The 20,129-nt window shown below is 33.1% G+C and overlaps 1 protein-coding gene across 2 annotated transcripts in view; it reads right to left on the bottom strand.

The window, feature by feature from the left end:
* Positions 1-20,129, bottom strand: part of LOC131842791 (lysosomal alpha-mannosidase-like) — a 35,168-nt gene continuing 15,039 nt past the window's right edge. Inside the window, exons 7-15 of one of the 2 annotated variants that reach the window (XM_059191360.1) lie at positions 18,986-19,119; positions 17,339-17,431; positions 16,384-16,513; positions 15,107-15,185; positions 14,301-14,421; positions 5,685-5,790; positions 3,617-3,707; positions 2,562-3,151; positions 1-1,903 (exon numbers count right to left, since the gene is read on the bottom strand). In XM_059191360.1, coding sequence (XP_059047343.1) covers positions 698-1,903; positions 2,562-3,151; positions 3,617-3,707; positions 5,685-5,790; positions 14,301-14,421; positions 15,107-15,185; positions 16,384-16,513; positions 17,339-17,431; positions 18,986-19,119 — 2,550 coding nt within the window. In that variant the 3' untranslated portion in view covers positions 1-697. The remainder of the gene's footprint in view (positions 1,904-2,561; positions 3,152-3,616; positions 3,708-5,684; positions 5,791-14,300; positions 14,422-15,106; positions 15,186-16,383; positions 16,514-17,338; positions 17,432-18,985; positions 19,120-20,129) is intronic. The other variant, XM_059191361.1, reaches the window with a different exon arrangement.

A 20,129-nucleotide genomic window follows, 5' to 3' on the forward strand; every position in this document is an offset into this window, starting at 1 on the left:
GTTAGTTACCATACTCCTCCGAAATGACTTGACATATTTTTATGAAATATTATATGCATATTCAGTAGGTCTGAGAATCGGCCACTACCCTATATGATAAGGGTTGTCCACCCCTAACATTTGGGCTCACATTAATAGGTCCAAACCCAACGACCCGTACCGAGGCAAAGGTTCTCAAAATTTCGCAATCCGCGTTAGGAGACAAATTGTTACATTTATAGAAGACAAAAAAAAATACTAAAATAGGTGTGACCAATTAAAAAATTCAAATTACTGGTCTTATAACAAATAAGCAGCGATATTCCTCATTCGTCATACTCGTGAACTGGTGTTGCTTGTAGACCTGGTCCGTTCGGGTTACGAACACTGATTAGATTATTTGCTATTGACAAAATTGCAATAGCATATGCACTCACTCTATTCTCCCAAATTTGAATTTAAAAATGAATCTGTATTATTGTAAACAATATTTAAAAAGAATACGAGCTGAGTTTCCTGTCAGTCCTTCTCAATTCGAAAGCAGTCCGAACTGACGGCAGATTTGACATATCATAAGAGTCTGTAATAGACCTACATGAATAAACATATTTTGATTTGATTGATTCTAGTGCAAAAGCTGTCTAAATACATCTTTACGAGAACGACAAATCATTATAGACCTTACTGTATTCAATAATAAAGTTTACACTGCTAAAATTTAATTAACGTAATCATATTCTACAATGAACGTTCTTATCTGTCTAGGTTTAATTACAATCAAACCTTTTTCATCTGTATCATCATCATCATCATCATCAGCTTTAACATCATATCCAGCGTTACCATACGCATCATTAAATGACTTAACGAATTTACCCTCCTTTCTCCACTCCCATTTATGATTATCATTCAGCCATTGATTCCCGGCCAGTGTTGTTTCTTTAATACGTTTAATTTTTATATTCTTCAATATACTGTTCAAGTCTACTTTAACTGATTTCTTAAATGCGTTAATGTTTTCTAATCTTAGTAACAAATTCTCATTCCATGGTTCCAAAGTTAGCAAATGTACTCCGTCAACGGAACGCTGCGCCCATGTGTATTTGTTCCTTAGTTTATACCAATCATTTATATCTAAATTATCAGCATTGGACACAAAAACAATTGGATGCAAATGATTTTTAAGAGCTTTAACATTCATTAGTTTACCTTCAGGTTGCACTGGATATATTCTTTGATACCCTCTAACTACTAAGCCTATACCGTTAGCAGTCTCATTTAATGCCTCACCAACACCGAAAGCATCATCGTGAAGCAACCTCCTATGCAGCATAAGTTCTATTTCACCATCTTTCAACGAAGTACCGCCGCGAGATCTATCTGTGACTACAGATAAAATATTATCCTCGCTTTGAATTGCAATGAAGTTAGTTACAGGGTAGTAATTACCAGCTATTGGCTCTTCTATTGTCAAATTCCATTGCGGTCTATTGTTAATTTTCCTTTTTATTATCTGCCGTCCATTTGAGTCTGTATAAAATCCACCAGTGTTGCGCAGATTTGAAGTATACCTGGACACGTATTCTTTTCCTATACCATCTTCTATAGGTATAGGGCCTATAACGAAGTAATGGTCAATATATGTAGAGGTCTCGTAAATTCTTATAACGCTGTTAACATTATGCGTTCTCGTAGTTCTAATTTCTGATACAATATCACCGTCTACTTTAGATCTATTTATCGTTTCAAGTTCAATAGCTTCTGTAGCGTTCGGTCTGAATATATAAGCTCCAGATGATCTGTTAATAAATTCCCTGTTATCTCCATAACAACCGGGATAGTAAAAGAAGGATAAATCAAAGCTAAGATCTCTGTTTTGGATGGTTATTCTTTCTCCATTGTTATCAGCGGCGATATGAATGCCCTGGAAGTGAATTTTGAATCATAAAATCAAGACTATAAGGTATAGTTTGTGTTAAATTTTTATCTTATACTACTGCTGTTATTCAGCTTGCTTTGATGCTGTTTGAATGATGTATGGGTGAGATATAGCAGTGAAAATATAGGATATGGAGATATAGATAGATAAAATTGTATATACACCAATTACAAAATGTAGCTTAATTAAGGTACAGAATAAATATATACAAATAGAAGAAATGTAAGTGACTTGTGTCGTAAAGGTGAAAGGGCAACCAACTCAGCATAAAGCTACAGATAAATATACATATAAATCTGCAGCGCTGATATTAGAAATAGAAATTATTTTTACTCAAACAAACTATACAAGTAAAACTTTAAACCATACAAGCACTTTTGAATAGTCATATTTTTTAGAATAAATCCACTCATTCGGAACGCAGACTCATCACAACAAGAATGAGCAAGAAACTTGTGTGTTGCTCTTTTGATTTCTGTTAGTTTCTATGCATAAATATTAAACTTCGGGCGTCGTGTATCATAAATTACTATCATAATTACTATGGCAGTGATCTGCCACGATAAATTTAAATAATCCGAGCTAAATGCATGTCAAATATCACCTGAACTAACAGTCATGGCAGTGAGTTTGTTATACTTACATTTTTCTGTATAGAGACCTCATTATCTTCATACTGTTCCACAATCATCGGATCATCTGACAGCATTCTCATTTCCTCGCCATTCAAATTCGGATAACTCTTATCAAACCCTGCCCTTATCCGCCTCGTCGTCTCAATTCTTCTATTCTCCTCTTCCAGCAACTTCTCAAACTCCTCTACATCTTGATTAGCACGTTCTCCTTTATCTTTCAAAACGTTAATATCTATATTTCCTCTATTTACAAATTTATCTTCCCTATTCATAGTTGCAGGGATGTCTGGTACCATTTTTTTGTTTGTATTATCAACGTCCTGTTTTTCTAGACTTCGCATATCAATTTCTATTTTATCTTTAACATTGCGCCAGTAATTATTAATATTTGCATTGTACTCATTAATATCATCCATTTTTTTATTATTTCCTGTCTGCCTTTTGGCTTTTTTGGATGTTTTCTTTATGTAATATGAATTAATTGATAGTGCTTCCAGTTTGGCGATAAAAAACAGTTCGTGGGTAGCTTTAGACCGTCTGGTGGGTATGTTTAGTACGGCCGATGTTATGTCGAGTAACTGCGATTTGAGTACTGTACCTGTAAATATAAGATTTTATGAATGATTAACTGTCCCAGCAACTACGTCTGCGTGGAATTTAACTTTGTTTTGGCATAACTATTAATATCGCTATAATAAAAAAAAATAGAAGGAAAGAGGGGGAGGGGAAGACCAAGGAATAGCTACATCAAACAAATTGAGGACAAAATGGGAGTCGTGTCGTATCAAGAATTAAAGAGCATGATGGAAGATCGCGGAAAGTGGCAAGAGCTCCACCGACAAGAGCGTAGCTCTTAAATTATTTATGAATGAATGAAAATAAGGGTTGGTAGAAAGTTTTAGGAGTAAAAAAAACTAAATTCTTTTACCTTCCTATAACTTCACCATATACCACCTTTTACTAATAAGGTAAAAATACATTATACATAAAACTTGACGTTCAAAAACGGCTAAAATGTCCTACATTAATAAATGTTTTTATATTTGTTTTCGATGTTACTTACCCTCAGAATCGTATACACTATACTCGCCGTCGCGGACCGGCACACCAATAGTTTCGTCAACAGCGAACGCCAGGGGATTGTATACTGTCACCTAAAACATCACCGTCAGCTCGTAAATTTAAATTAGAATTTAGTGGAATTTTTTTATGGTTGTAATAATGCTGTTAATAAAGGACTATAATAACAGACAAAACTGTACATCACAACAGACCAGATATAACATTACATGATAAGAAAAATAAAATAGTTTATATTATAGATATTGCAATACCAAACACACATAATCTTTTACAAACTTTCAATGTCGGATGCAGAGAATCATGAAGACCTCTATTTAAGAAACTTGGTATTCTTCCGTTGCCTTGTATGTATATACTTGATATCTGCACGTTTGTGCAACAACATCCAAACTTGTTTAACACACATGATCAGATAAAAGACTGTCTCAGATCACAGAGAAGAAATAAAATATTGGTACCAAAGAGCAATTTGACGCTTTACCAAAGGAATGTATCATTTATGGCACAAAAATTTTTTAATAAATTACCACCGGACTTGAGAAAAATGCCCTTAAATAAATTAAAAAATCGATTATATTACTGGTTGCTGGACAAGTGTTTTTATGACATCAAAGAATATTTATGTGATGATTGTTGACTTTTTTTTTTTATTACTATATAATTAGAATGGTACATAAGACATTAATTTTAAATTATAATATTATAGATTATTCCATTTTAATATACCCAAAATTTGCATGCCCGTAAATTGGGGCAATTAAACAGTTGCCAATAATATTATAACCTGGACATATTATAATATCTAACTGTATAATACGCAAATAAATAAATTTCATTTCATTTCATTTCAAACACATACAGAACAAATTTGCTAAATATACTGATTTGGCAATAGAACTAAAAATACAACGGCAGGTAGAAACAGTGAATACTCTCCCAATTATTATCTCGTCCACAGGTGTCATCCCAGCATCCCTACACACTAGCCTCAAGATATTACAACTTCACCCACTTACTTTCATCCTTCCACAAAAAGCTGTAATATTAAACACTTGTAGAAGAGTCCGCAAATGTTTGTCTTCCACTTAAAAATTATCCATCCTCATCATTCATCATTTATACTGTCATTGTTTGGTGATTTTTACACGCAATGATCAGTCTATTACCCCATCAAAGGTAGATATATAATATATATATAAAGAAATAATAATAATAATAAAAACACTATATAGCGCATCAAAAAAAAAATTACAAAAAATAAAGAAAGAAATATATGCGAACAAAAGGCGGCCTCATCGCTCAAAGCGATCTCTTACAGACAACCAGGGAGATAAAAGTATTGGGTGAGGGAAAGTAGGTGGCGCACTATAAAACGTTATCACGTTACACCCGTGAACGAATAAGACTGAAATAGGAATAGAATAGAATAGAAAGTCATTTATTCAAATAAACTTACATTGAAGCACTTTTGAATATCATAACATTTTTTTTTAATATACCGCTCATACGGAATGCTGTCTCATCACAAGAAGAACAAGCAAGAAACTTGTGTGTTGCTCTTTTAAATAATTTATTCTTACTTACAATTTAAGTTTAAGTGTGTGAATACAAACCACCGATTAGCACTAATTCAATGAAATAATAAAATAGAAAAAACATTCAATATACAACAACTGGTTAAACAATTAATAAGAGAAAATAAGTCATAGTGATTAGAGCAGACCAGTCCACACAAGCAGCACCCGTTCACGAGTATGACGGATGAGCCAGCCATCACTGCGCTCGACCATATTTTAGGGAGCCCAATGACCCGGCCCACCACGCCGCCACAAGTCTGGACATTTTAGTGAGCATGACTACTCAAAGCACTAGACCACGTCATAGCTACTCACAATTGCCATCTGATGGTTATAGTATTCACATTTTACATAAGAATGCATGCGGCAATCAATACAAAAACCGCTACGCTTTCATATTTCTAAAATAATTGAATCACGAAAGCAATGAGATAACCAAATTATAACGTTGTAGAATCTTCTAGAACTTACCACAAACTGATTGCTGTTCTCCGACGCTGAACAACTGGTCTCATTCAGCCGGCACCGATCGTAAGACAACACCGTTGGTTTGAGAGCATCGCCTTGTGCCACTTTGCTGTGAAAATAATAAAAAAAAACACTATTCATTTTTTTTCGATCACTCTAACGCTATACTGTTTTAAATTTGACATGGTCATTATTTATACGTATAATTAGTAAAGGGCAGGCCACATAGCTCGTAGGACAGATGTTCGTTGGGGCAGTAAAGTCCTCGAGTGGCGACCACGGACCGGAAGACGCAGCGTGGGAAGGCCTCCAGCAAGGTGGACCGACGATCTGGTCAAGATCGCTGGAAGGCATTGGATGCGAGCAGCGCAGGACCGTCGTGGAGATCTTTGGGGGAGGCCTATGTCCAGCAGTGGACGTCTTCCGGGCTGCGATGATGATGATGATGATGTTAATTAGTAAAAATCACCAATCTTACCAAGTTTTATCTGAACAGTAGTTTCGCGGTTGTTATCACTTTCGCGGTTACAAGTTATCACTTATAATGTATTATGTTATATACAGATTGTGCTCCTATACATCTTATATATAAAATTCTCGTGTCACAGTTTTCGTTCCCATACTCCTCCGGAACGGCTTGACCGATTATCATGAAATTTTGTGAGCGTATTGAGTAGGTCTGAGAATCGGCCAACATCTATTTTTCATCGCCCTAAATGTTAGGGGTAGTCCACCCCTAAATGTTTTCTTTTTATTTTTTAGACAAAATTTTTAGTTTACTTTTTTTTTATGATACAACATAATAAAAATACATACAATCCTAAATTTTCACCCTTCTATCATCAACCCTTATTTTTTATAGCGTTATTAATTTATATGGCAAAACAACGTTTGCCGGGACAGCCAGTCTTGTATATCATGTGGCACAGGAATAGTGTATTATAAAAGTGATAAAGTATCCTGGATTATTATTTCATGAAGCTCTATATATACATATATATATATATATATATATATATAAACACCTCTTTGGGCACTTTGTTGATCACGCCACAACCTAAACACTTGCTGATTCCACCTTTTGCACTGAATAACTTCACACCTATCGCGTATATCTCAGGCGGTATGGCAACGTCGCATTCTATTTTGCGATGCGGCCATATATATTCGTCGATAGTACGATATACTCGACACTTTTTTTACTAATAATTCGTGACTGAATGGCTCCGAACGGCTAAATTTTTGGTATACACAAAGACTTTTTGGCTCTGAATATATTCCAAAAATCAATTAATTATGTTGATCACTTTATATACTCGTCCTTACTGCGATACTTATTTTCATCCGAATATATATAGATACCGTAACGGTCTATCAATTATGACTTTATTAATTTACTAATGTAGATATTTTATATTCGCAATGCTCCATACATGCAAGCTCCAGCAATGGTGGAGGCAGGGTCCCCCCTGCACCGTACACCGCACCCCGCGCACACAAACAAATTAGATATTTTTTGAATACACAAAGACTTTTTGGCTCTGTATATATATTTCAAAAATCAATTAATTGTGTTGATCACTTTATATACTGGTCCTTATTGCGATACTTATTTTAATCCGAATATATATAGATACCGTAACGGTCTATCAATTATGAATTTACTAATCTAGATATTTTATATTCGCAATGCTCCATACATGCAAGCTCCAGCAACGGTGGAGGCAGGGGGGAGCACCGTACACCGCACCCCGCGTACACAAACAAATTAGAATAAATTAAATTCATAAGATTATTTATATATTTCGACTGCCTCGGTGGTCACACCGCTTTACATCCGATGGTCGCGGGTTCGATTTCTCGCACGGTGCAAACAATTGTACTCATCGGTCATCGATTGTTTTCATCGGTGTGGGTGTTTTATATGTATTTACAAAATAAAAATATCTATTTATATCAGTTCAGTATCAGTCTGTGTTAATTGTCCAGGGCATTTTTATAAACGGTTATCTTTTTCCATCGCACCGCTCGCTATCAACAGTGAATTCATAGAAATGTCACTCTAAAAACAAAAATAGTTTTGTGTTTTGTATTTCAAATACTAAATGCAAAATAGGTATTTTCAAAATACTTTTTCAAAATAAAGTACCTTTTGAATTTTTGTCTAAACCTCAGACATTTTATTTGTTTTAGATATATCAATCATTACATAGTGTAGTATAAAACAAAGTCGCTTTCGCATCTAACAGTAGATAAATAAAGAAAGAAGACTTTTTGGCTCTGATACTGTAACGGCCTATCAATTATGAATTTATTATACCTAATCTAGATATTTTATATTCGCAATGCTACATACATTGTAATATCCGTCTCCATTCATTGTAACGGTGGAGGGACTAAATAGTTGAATAAAACTGAATAAGCAGTTGCTCCACTCTATAGGTACTGCGTCGTCGTCGTATGCTGTTCATTTTTTCACTCGTTTTGGCGCCAAGAGAGGGTCACATAGTCGTGGTCAAGTTAAGAACTTATAATTTAATTTTGATAACAATAGATACAAGTAAAAAGTAGGTATTATATTAATGTACGAAAGTACTGTACTTAAAAATAATTATTCTTTATTGTACATTTGAAAAACTTAACACTTAAGGACTTGTACATATACACGTACATACTGCCATTTTCTCTTAAAGACATCCAGAGAAGCACTATTTATAAAATACGCGGGGTGCTCCGACCTTTGACCTTATAACAGCTGATTCGCGCGTAACGAATTACATTGCTACTTTTTGGTATTTTATAGTGGATATATCACTATAAAATATTATTATTTCTTTAGATTATGACATAATAACATAGTTTACATGATTTTAAGGGAAACATACGATAAAAAAAAAATCCCGTAAAATGTAAAAGATAAAAAATGGTTATTTTTGGTTATCCTTAAGAGATAGACATATACCATCACGGACTTTTTTGTTGACCTTATTTTGATACATCCCAAAGCACTAGACAATACGCATTTTCATTAAACAGTATTGTATTTTTTTTATTTCTTTAACTTTAATGCACAAAAAAATTTGTACATGTGGCGGACTTAATATTTTGCCGCGTTATTTACCAGGCAACCATGAGTGGTGCAGCGAAAGATAATTGGCGGTGCACTAATATAAATAAGAAATGTCAAAAAAAGATTTATAAAGATAATAAAGATAAGCAAAATATAAATTTCTATAAAAAAAATAAATGTATAAATAAATACATAATGATCCGATAATCAAATTATAAGTACAGTCTCAAATTGAAAGTAATAAAAACAGAAAATATAGAGAGAACTATAGGGATATAATAGAAAGATGTGAAAAAAGGAGGACAGCAAAAAAGGTATCAAATTTAAATAATGTTCCCGCAATTTCTGTTTAAATGAATTTATTACATTATTATATATATTAGGCATACGACTAGCCTTATGACTGTTACTTTTTTTTAATCTATACATCTATACATGTAAATAAAATTGGAGTGTCTGTTTGTAATATTGAAATAACCGTTTTTTACTACTTGCATATGAATATAAATACGGTACATACACCAAAATAACATATTTTACAAGTTTTGTCTGTCTGTCTGTCTGTTTGTTCCGGCTAATCTCTGAAATAGCTGGACCGATTTTGACAGGACTTTTTTGGCAAGTAGCTAATGTAATAAGGAGTAACTTACGCTACTGTTATTTTAGAAAAATAAAATAAAATTTCACGCGGACAAAGTCGCTGGGGCCAGCTAATCTATAGATATACCGAGATGATTAAGTTACTATTATGTTGTTGACAAAATTTTACTGTAATGTTACTATTACATTATCCTACACAATTTGTATTATTTTGGATGAATAAATAAATAAATAAATCATATTAGGCATACGACTAGCCTTATGACTGTTACTTTTTTTAAATCTATACATATAAATTAAATTGGAGTGTCTGTTTGTAATATTGAAATAACCGATTTTTACTACATGCATATGAATATATATAAGGTACATATACCAAATTAACAATTTTTATAATTTTTGTCTGTCTGTCTGTCGGTCTGTTTGTTCCGGCTAATATCTGAAATGGCTGGACCGATTTTGACGGTACTTTTTTTGGCAGGTAGCTGATTTATAAGGAGTAACTTAGGCTACTTTTATTTTAGAAAAATAAAGTTAAATTCCACGCGGACGAAGTCGCGGGAACAGCTTGTTTTTAATAAAAACGGTTTATTCGATAGAAAAAACATCTTTTTTGTGGTACTTGAGAATGTTGAAGCCTGTTGTTCTTAATATTGAAATAATAGTTTTTGTCTACGAGCATATGAATATAAATACGGTACATATACTAAAATTTATTTTTATACAATTTTTGTCTGTCTGTCTGTCTGTTTGTTCCGGCTAATCTCTGAAATAGCTGGACCGATTTTGATGGGACCTTTTTTGACAGGTAGCTGATGTAATAAGGAGTAACTTAGGCTACTTTTATTTTAGAAAAATAAAGTTAAAAACCACGCGGACGAAGTCGCGGGAATAGCTAGTGTATAATATATTAGAGATACCTACGTGTTTTTTTTATTGATGAGTAGCTGTACACGGGATTTAGTTCGTGTGGAATTTAAATTTATTTTTCTAAAATAAAAGTAGCCTAAGTTACTCCTTATTACATCAGCTACCTGTCAAAAAAGGTCCCATCAAAATCGGTCCAGCCATTTCAGAGATTAGCCGGAACAAACAGACAGACAGACAGACAAAAATTGTATAAAAATAAATTTTAGTACATGTACCGTATTTATATTCATATGCTCGTAGTCAAAAACTATTATTTAAGAAGTTAAATTCCACGCGAACGAAGTCGCGTGTACAGCTAGTTGTCGGTAGTCTAGCGATTTAGCTAGCACACCGCTTTGATTCCTGCTTGGTGGTCGAGGGTTCGATTCCTCGCACGCTGCAAACATTTGTATTCATGAGTATGATTGTTTGTAACGGTCTGGGTGTTGTCTATGTATAGATAATATATATTAATTTACGAAAAAAATCTTTGTATTTGTATCAGTTGTCTGGTACCCATAACACAATGTTCAGCTAGCTTAACTTGGGTCTAGATGAAGCTGTGTGAATTGTGCTGAGATTACTATTATTACTATAATAAATCTTTTCAAATCAGCCGATGTTTATTTTTGCCATAATACGTGCTGTTACCATGTGATAATATTACGTACTTACTGTTTGATAATGTGATAATATTACGTACTTATTACTGTTTTAAATGTGATGCGTTAATTATTTATATTTCCTTTGAATTAAAGACAAGTGTATATATATATATATATACGCGCACTTTTTTGCACATTTATGTTGATCCAGCCACGACCCGTAGATACATTTGCTGACTCCACTGTCTCTCTCTTTCTACCACTATAACGGTATCGTGGCGGAACGGCAACATGTTGCCGTTCCGCGTTCCCGCGTGTTCCCTAGATAAAGTATTCGTCGATAGTACCTGTACTCGATATATATGTTTTCAACAATTTCCTGCATTAGTGACTCCGTATCAGCAAAATTTTTTAAATGCACAAAAACTTTTTGGCTCTGAATATATTTAAAAAATCATTTACTTGTGTGTTGATAAATTTATATACTAGTACATGAAGTACCTAAAATACTTGTTTTGATTCGAATAGGTAGCGATATTATGAATTTATTATACGTAATCTAAAGATTTTGACGAAATAAGAGTAATTAGTTATCTGTTAACCTTGACTTCATACTGGCACCAGTATTATCAGATGATGAACATACTCTTCGAAAACTTACAGCAGAAATATCGTGTTTGGACTCATTAGATTGGTCTCGATGAATAGAGTTTAAAAAACTTAAAATAAATGGTAAATTAGAAATAACGTATAAAAACACTCTACGCAAAATTCAACCACTTTAAAACTTAATAATAATAATTAGGAAAAGATCAAAGCTATAAGTGCACTGAAAGTAATTGATGGCTTCCACACAATATTTTCAGTACTAAACAACTCTGTTTGTTCAGTAAAAGTGTAAATACACTGGTAACCTTTAATCATATTTTATATGCAAACATTACATATACAAACCCTAAAGTTTTATTTCAGAATAGCCAGTAGTTTTGAAGAAATAAGTCTTTGAAATTGTACGTGTAACTTATATATATACTAGTTTTTTCACCATAACAAACAACACCAATATGGCCTAGTTAGTAGTGTACCTGTGTACCAATTTACCACACAGATACTCTGAGTTCCAATCCTACACTTTTTTTTTATTATTTATTTTTTTGTTTTTTTTTTTAATTTAATATTTTAATAATTAATTTAATTTATACGATTATTAATTTATAATAAAAACGTAGTTAAGTATTAAATTAATTTTACTAGTTAGGAGTGTACCTGTGTACCAACTTACCACACAGACACCCCGGGTTCGATTCCCACCATTGACTAGTGTTATTTACTTCTTTTTGTTTTTTTTTTAATTTAATATTTTAATAATTAAATTAATTTATACGAGAAAAACGTAGTTAAGTATTAAATTAATTTTACTAGTTAGGAGTGTACCTGTGTACCAACTTACTACACAGACATCCCGGGTTCGATTCCCACCATTGACTATTGTTATTTACTTCTTTTTGTTTATTTTTAATTTAATATTTTAATAATTAAATTAATTCATACGAGAAAAACGTAGTTAAGTATTAAATTAATTTTACTAGTTAGGAGTGTACCTGTGTACCAACTTACCACACAGACACCCCGGGTTCGATTCGAGGGACTTTTTTTTGTTTTTTTTTTAAAGTAATATTTAAAAATAACTATTTTAATAATTAAATGAATTTAATCGATAAAAATAAGTTGTTAAATATTAAATAAATTTTAAGTGACATTAACTATTATAGCATGCACAAACAATATTTTGTAATAATAAAGAAAATACATTTTAAATGTTGTTGTGTTAATTATTTATAAGATCTTACTATAATTGTTAGCTGCTTTACAATTTAGAAAGTATAATAGTTAATGTAAATTAAAATTTATTTAATACTTGACAACTTTTTGTTCGATTAAATTCATTTAATTATTAAAATAGTTAATTTAAAATATAAAATAAAGTCAAAACAAAAAAAATAATAATAAAAATTCTATGGCGGGAATCGAACCTTGAGCGTCCGTTTGGTAAGTTGATTTGAAATTCAAAGGCTTATTTCTTCGAAATTACTGGCCATTTTGAAATAATACTTAGGGTTCGCATACCCTTATCGGATACTACACGGAGTTTCGTCAAAATAAAATATCTAGGTTAGGTATAATAAATTCATAATTAATAGACCGTTACGGTATCTGTATATATTCGGATCAAAACAAGTACTATGAAATAAGAACGAGTATATAAATTGATTAACAAAAGTAATTGATTTTTGAAATATATTCAGAGCCAAAAAGTCTTCTTTCTTTATTTATGTACTTGTTAGATGCGACAGCGACTTTGTTTTATACTATACTATACTATGTAATGATTGATATACCTAAAATAAATAAAATATCTGAGGTTTGGACAAAAACTCAAAAAGTATTTTTTTTTTGTAAAGGTATTTTGAAAATACTTATTTTGCTTTTAGTGTTATAGTACTTTAACTGTTATATTTTAAGTAACAATGTTTAATTATAATTAATACCACTGCACCAACACTCCGATCGTGCAAAAAATTTAGCTGTTTCATTATTTTTTAGTTCAATTAGTAGTCTACCTAAATCCTAATGGGGAGGAGAGTTATGACCCCCCATGACTCCCAAGACCTCCATGACGCTACCCCCTGGATCCGCCGTTACGTCTTCTCTTCATTCGCTCAGTAACGTTGTTACAAAAGAAAAGATTCCCGTCCAAAAAATAACAAGTATTGAGGTTTGATCTGGAGTCACGTTACTCCAGACTGATTTCTATAAATATTTAGATTAGATAGACTATTATTCTTGAAATACTAGCTAGACATTATTAAGTTACTGTAGCCATAATGTAGTAGCCCAAACGTGCCAATGAGGAAGCCCTTGGCAAATGCTGCACCCTGATTGGCCCGTTTGAATTGGATCAAGAAGTGGTCGTATGCCAAAAAGGTGGATTTGTATAAAATCGTGTATAAATCGCTTAATTATTATTATTACTCGTCGTGACAGTTGTGGCTCAAAACGGAGCAACATTTACATATGGTCATCTGGCATTAGATCAACAAAAGGCCTCCGGATCAACAAGTGAAAAAGGATCAACAAAAAACTACCTATACGGCACGTCTGAGCCACAAAGTGCCCAAGGGGATATTTATATATATATATATATATATATATACTAGCTGTACCGGCAAACGTTGTTTTGCCTTAAAATAAAAAAAAAAATTAGGGGTGATCTACCCCTAACATTAGGGGGATGAAAAATAGATGCTGGCCGATTCCCAGACCTACTCAATACGCTCACTTAATTTCATGAGAATCGATCAAGCCGTTTCGGAGGAGTATGGGAACGAAAACTGTGACACGAGATTTTTATATATAAGATGAGTATCAACTCACTTAAAAGCCTGCCTGGCGATGATCAGCGCGTCTTCAATCGCTTGGTCCAGCAGCCTCTCGTAGTCATGAGTGACGTGCTCTTTCTCTGTTCCGGTCACCGCGTCATGATGCTGCATGACACCTGAATGTCACCAGATATTACCATCAGTATGGTTTATATATTTACACTCTATTGCATCAAATCTATACATATAAATACGTGGAATATAACTTTATTTTTCTAAAATAAAAATAGCCTAACTTACTCTTTATTTCATCAGCTACCTGACAAAAAAAATCCGAATCCATTTCAGAGATTAGCCGTAACAAACAGACAGACAGTTGTTACGCAAGCCTAGTATAGGAGGACTGCTGCATTTGCACTGTCTCCAATAAACAGTGCACGCGGCACCAAATGCTCGATCAGCAATGAGCATCACGCTATATCGCGTCATGCCTATAGTTACATTTCATTTTTATAGAATTATATAAATCGATCATATTCTGTTCTAACATCGAACTATAAGCATTGTAATTATTATTTTATATTAATAAATTTAAGTTAAGAAAAAGGTTGGATTTTGATTTTTACAACCTCCGGCTGTAGAATCCATAATTCAGTCAAAAATTGTAAAAATGTTATTTTGGTGTAGGTATGTACCGTATTAATTCATATATGCATGTAGTAAAAAACGGTTATTTCAATATTACAAACAGACACTGCAATTTTATTTATATGTATAGATGTATAGATAAGCAGCAATTGTATTAGTTTTTATGAGACAACGATTATTATTATTTGAGGGCAGAGGTTAAATCTGACTTACCCATAGCACTTCTCAGCTCGTCCAACACCGGAAGGTTGTGATCTGGCAAATCAGCCAACACTTGTAACTGTTTCACCATCTACATAAATAAATATTTACATTAGTAGCTATTTCCTATCTTTACATATAAAAATTACGTGTCACGTTGCCCCTTCCGATCGATCCCCCATCCAATTCAAACGGGGATCGAAATTACGACGGCCTGAGCAAAGGTTCGAACCCCTAGCGGTGCCCTCAGACTAAAGTCGTATCTGTCAGGTTGGAGTTGGCCTTCAGCCGCTCCATAAGTCCTTCCTTTGGTTTGGAGTGATATCTATACACTCGTCCCCCGTCTGGTCAAGTTGTAAAGGACGGGAGATCGATCGAGGGGATACTAATGGTAGCGGAAGTCAACATAATAATATAATATAAATAATAAATACAATAATTATAATGTTAGACATAGACACCTATATAAATATACATTGTAAATAAACTGGCTTAAAAAAAGTAATTCAATTGAGTTTCTTGTCAGTTCCTCTCAATTGTTTTATTTTCTCATTGCTTTCTTGATTTAATTGATTGATTTTAGAAATATGAAAGCGTAGCGGTTTTGTATTAATTGCCGCATGCATTCTTATATAAAATGTGAATACTATAACTATCAGATGGCAATTGTGAGTAGCTTTGACGTGGTCTAGTGTTTTGAGTAGTCATGCTCACTAAAATGTCCAGACTTGTGGCGGCGTGGTGGGCCGGGTTATTGGCCTCCCTAAAATATGGTCGAGCGCAGTGATGGCTGGCTCATCCGTCATACTCGTGAACGGGTGCTGCTTGTAGGGACTGGTCTGCTCTAATCACTATGACTGATTTCCTCTTATTAATTGTTTAACCAGTTGGTTATATATTCAATATTTTTCTATTTGAGTATTTAATTGAATTAGTGCTAATTGGTGGTTTGTAGTCACACACTTAAACTTAAAAATGTAAAGTAATAATAAAATTATTTAAAAGAGTAACACGCAAGTTTCTTGCTCGTTCTTCTTGTGATGAGACAGCTTTCCGAACGAGCGGTAGATTAAAAAAAATGTAATGACTATTCAAAAGTGAATTTGAATAAATGATTTTCTATTCTATTCTATTCTATTCTATTGGATCTATATACTGAACTGGACGGTAGGGAAAAAATATAATATAAAAAAAATTCACATTCATAAGCGCCTAAAATGACCTACATGAATAAATGATTTTTTAATTTGAATTTCAATATATCTATGAAGTATAATATATATAAATACCTGTAGATAGTTGTTCCCTTCACGTTCGAAGTACTTGGTAGTGGGGCGGGACGAGAAATACCCCGTCCAATATGCATTGGGGTCGCTCGCGTACGGAAAGAAGTCGTCCTGTTTAGTAGGCAACACCGGACTGCAACACATGTATGTATATTTAACTACGATGGTTTGCAGACATGGCAAGCATATAGGCCATTTGACGGTAAACGGTTAATAGTAGGCTATGGACGGCTGAAACACCAGGGGTGTTGCTGACACTATCAGCCCGTGTCCTGGAAACCATCATGGTAAATTGCCAATATGGGCTAACTGACCTGACATCCTGACCTCATGCTAATCTCATATGATGCTAGCATATATCGTTAGCGCAGGTGAGAGCATTATTCCTTCATCATACATAAAAGAAAACTGTTTTAAAAATAAAAAAACCTTATCACCATTTTCCATTTTTTGTTATATAAGCGTATATGGTCTAATAACAATAATGACTTTCGATATGTAAATGAATATACGGACGTAGTGATGAGTGAGTGAATAATGATAAGCGAACGAATACATTAATAAATGAACAAATTAATGAATAAATGAACAAATGAAATGAAATAAAGGAATTAATTAATGATTTAATGAAAGAATGAGTTAATGGAAGAATTAATTAATAAAATAATGAAGTAATTTATAAACTAAATAAAGAGTTCACGAACGATAGTAATAATAATAATCTTATTTATTTTTAAAATTTTGTGTGTAATACACATTATTTATAAATAAAAACATAAATAAATATAAATATTTAAATAAATAAATTAATTAATGAAAAAATTCACAAATTATTAAATGAAAGATTGTACTTACGTAACCTCAAAGTAAATAAATAAACATATATATTTAAATAAATAAATGAATTAATGAAAAAAATCACAAATGAATAGGTGAATAAATGAAAGATTGTACTTACTCGGCGTCCTTGACAGCTTTGAGGTAGCAATTGGGCGTTGAATAAAACAGTGTGACATTCAAATTCTCTTTGGCGGCCTTCAAATTTGTATATCTGTTTTATAACCACATCATTATATTAGAAAAAAAAAATTTCATTAACTCACAAAAAATCATTAGATAAAATTTATATTCATTAGGTACCATAAAAAAACTGCTTAAATTTAACGGTTTATCCAATATCCTTCAACTGATGATAAAGTCTGAATGTAGGCAATTAATTGGAACCATTTTACGTAAAAAAAACAACAAAATTCATATAAAAAAACAATCCAGAACCAATCCCATCATCATAAACCCTCTCATATTTTGTTACATGTTTATAAATTTTAGTATTAAAACACTAAATTTTAATTATTAAAATGTGACCAACTGTGACATAGTCTCTCCCCCTCTGTCACAGTTGGTCACAGAGGGAGAGGTGGGTAAATATTACTAAAATTGCTATAACCTATTGACAAAACAAATTACTATACGTATAAAAAAAACAAGCAAGCAAGCACCATACCCGCAAAAGCATAAATAAAACACAAAAAAATATTCCAAGAGCACATGCAAACCTCAAAATTCCTATGAAAGTATTAATACTAAACATTAGTATTTAGTTTTAAATTCAATGCGGTCATTATACGTATAAATAGTAAAAATGACTGTCAGTCTGTCTACCCGTGATCATGGCCATTGAAACAACGGGAACTCAATAAATATAAAACGTGGTAAGATCCCGTGATTTTTACTAATTATATGCCTTAGAATATTTAGTTCGTAAGTAATTGAGATTTTTTTTTATTTTTACGGTCTCGGTAACCTAGCTGTTTAGCACGCTACGTCCCAAACTAGACCTTATGTTATGAATAATAAATTACTGACAGATATACTTAAATAGTTTCTATTTAAATACATATACATTACACACCCAAAAACATGTTATAATAAGAGAGATGTATTATACTTAGAGGTTAATTAATTGTTGAATAGCACTGAATAAATATTTATTCTTACTTTCAAAATTAATTTGAAAGTTATTCATCAGTTTACAAACTACAAATATCCTTTTCACCGCATATAATAATAATATCTTACCGATCAAGCCCAATTTCAGGACAAACTAGTCCGTCCTAGATTAAACCAGATCATCCTAAACGGGGCAGGATATACTCAGTTGGGCTTAGGATATACTAGTTCGGTATAAAGGATTTATTTTATTATAGGATGAACTAGTTTGGCTTTGGCAGATTTTGAATTATTCAAGTAATTTATCTTTAGAAATCCAGTTTTTAATAATTTTAGTTCTACAATTAAATTTATTTGAATAATTTCTGAAAAATATTGCCTTTAAAAAGTCCATGACTTACATGTAAAATCCAAAGAGAATTAAAAGTGGTAAGTACTGATTTTACTTATTGATTATGTTTTACAAGTGTTGTAAATGTATAGTCATTTAATTTATTACATCCTAATATTTTAAGAACAAATGTCAAACTAAATTATCCTGAACTAGTGTATCCTAACATGCATAGGATGACCCGGTTGTCTCAGGTACACTACTCTGGCCTGAAATCGGGTTTGGTCATTAACATATATGTATATATATATAAAGAATGCTCACTCGATCAGTTTGTCCAAATTAATGTACCACATGGAAGCGTCTTGGTATGTGAAATCGCCACCCATGGTCAATATAACATTGTTAGTTCTGTATCTCTGTGACTGGGTTTCCACGTAACTCAGAAACTCTGACACCTGTCAAATATCAGATATTTTTGATGTAAATGCAATGACAAACAAACAGACGGCCCACCTGATGGTGAGTGGCAACTGTTGGCTATGCGTTGCCATTCCAAATGACTAAGATGTCATGCATCTGTATGTAAAGTTTCGTCCGGAACGAACTGTTATATCCCCACATAGAAAGGGTTTCAGTTAACACAGTATAACAATACTACTAACAAACAAAACGATTGTTTATAACCATTGTTCTTTTATAATTGTAACAGAAAAAAGGGTTGTAAAAGGTTGAAGGGGAAGACGAAAGGTTATATGGAGTATTGTCATTTCACGCGGACGCAGTCGCAGGCGCAGGTAGTATAATATAAACACTACAAAAAATCATACTCATGTTTGTACCGTACGAGGAATCGAATCGCGACCACTGAAAGTAAACAGCTAGATCGCCGAGGCCGTCAACTAATATATCCCTACAGCAAGTAATAATAATAATGAGGAGTCCAAATTAGAGACCCTTACAGCAAGTAATTGAGGAGTCCAAATAACAGACATTGACAGGAAGCAATGAGACAAAATATTTTTTTAGGGCATGGTGAATAAGCGTATTTGCAACTTACATACCATCACATCCATCACCCGCTTCTTCCTCATCCCAATCATTTGTGATCGGCGTAACGTTTTTCTCTTCCACTCATCTCTGTTTGCGGTCATCTCATTATTCACTCCCTTTCTCACCATATCATCTTTCACACAGTCCCTCCATCTCTTTATCGGCCATCCACTGCTCTTATAACCATCCACATTCATATAACACCTTCCTTAAAATATTATCTTCATTCCTACGCATCACGTCTCCATGAATATGAGCACATCCAACGCCAGAGAAATTGCAGGTTTTTAGGAACGAAGAGTGTAAGTAGGAGAAAGAGACAAGGATTAGGAAAAAGATGGGAAGAAGGAAAATGGCGTCCGAATCCCCCTCCCCCCCCCCCCAAATGCAGTAACACTTGAAGTGATATCACTTA

This window comes from Achroia grisella, unplaced genomic scaffold (genome assembly GCF_030625045.1).
Source record: "Achroia grisella isolate CSIRO2021 unplaced genomic scaffold, CSIRO_AGI_Agris_v1 utg2471, whole genome shotgun sequence".
In the NCBI taxonomy this organism is placed as follows: Eukaryota; Metazoa; Arthropoda; class Insecta; order Lepidoptera; family Pyralidae; genus Achroia; species Achroia grisella.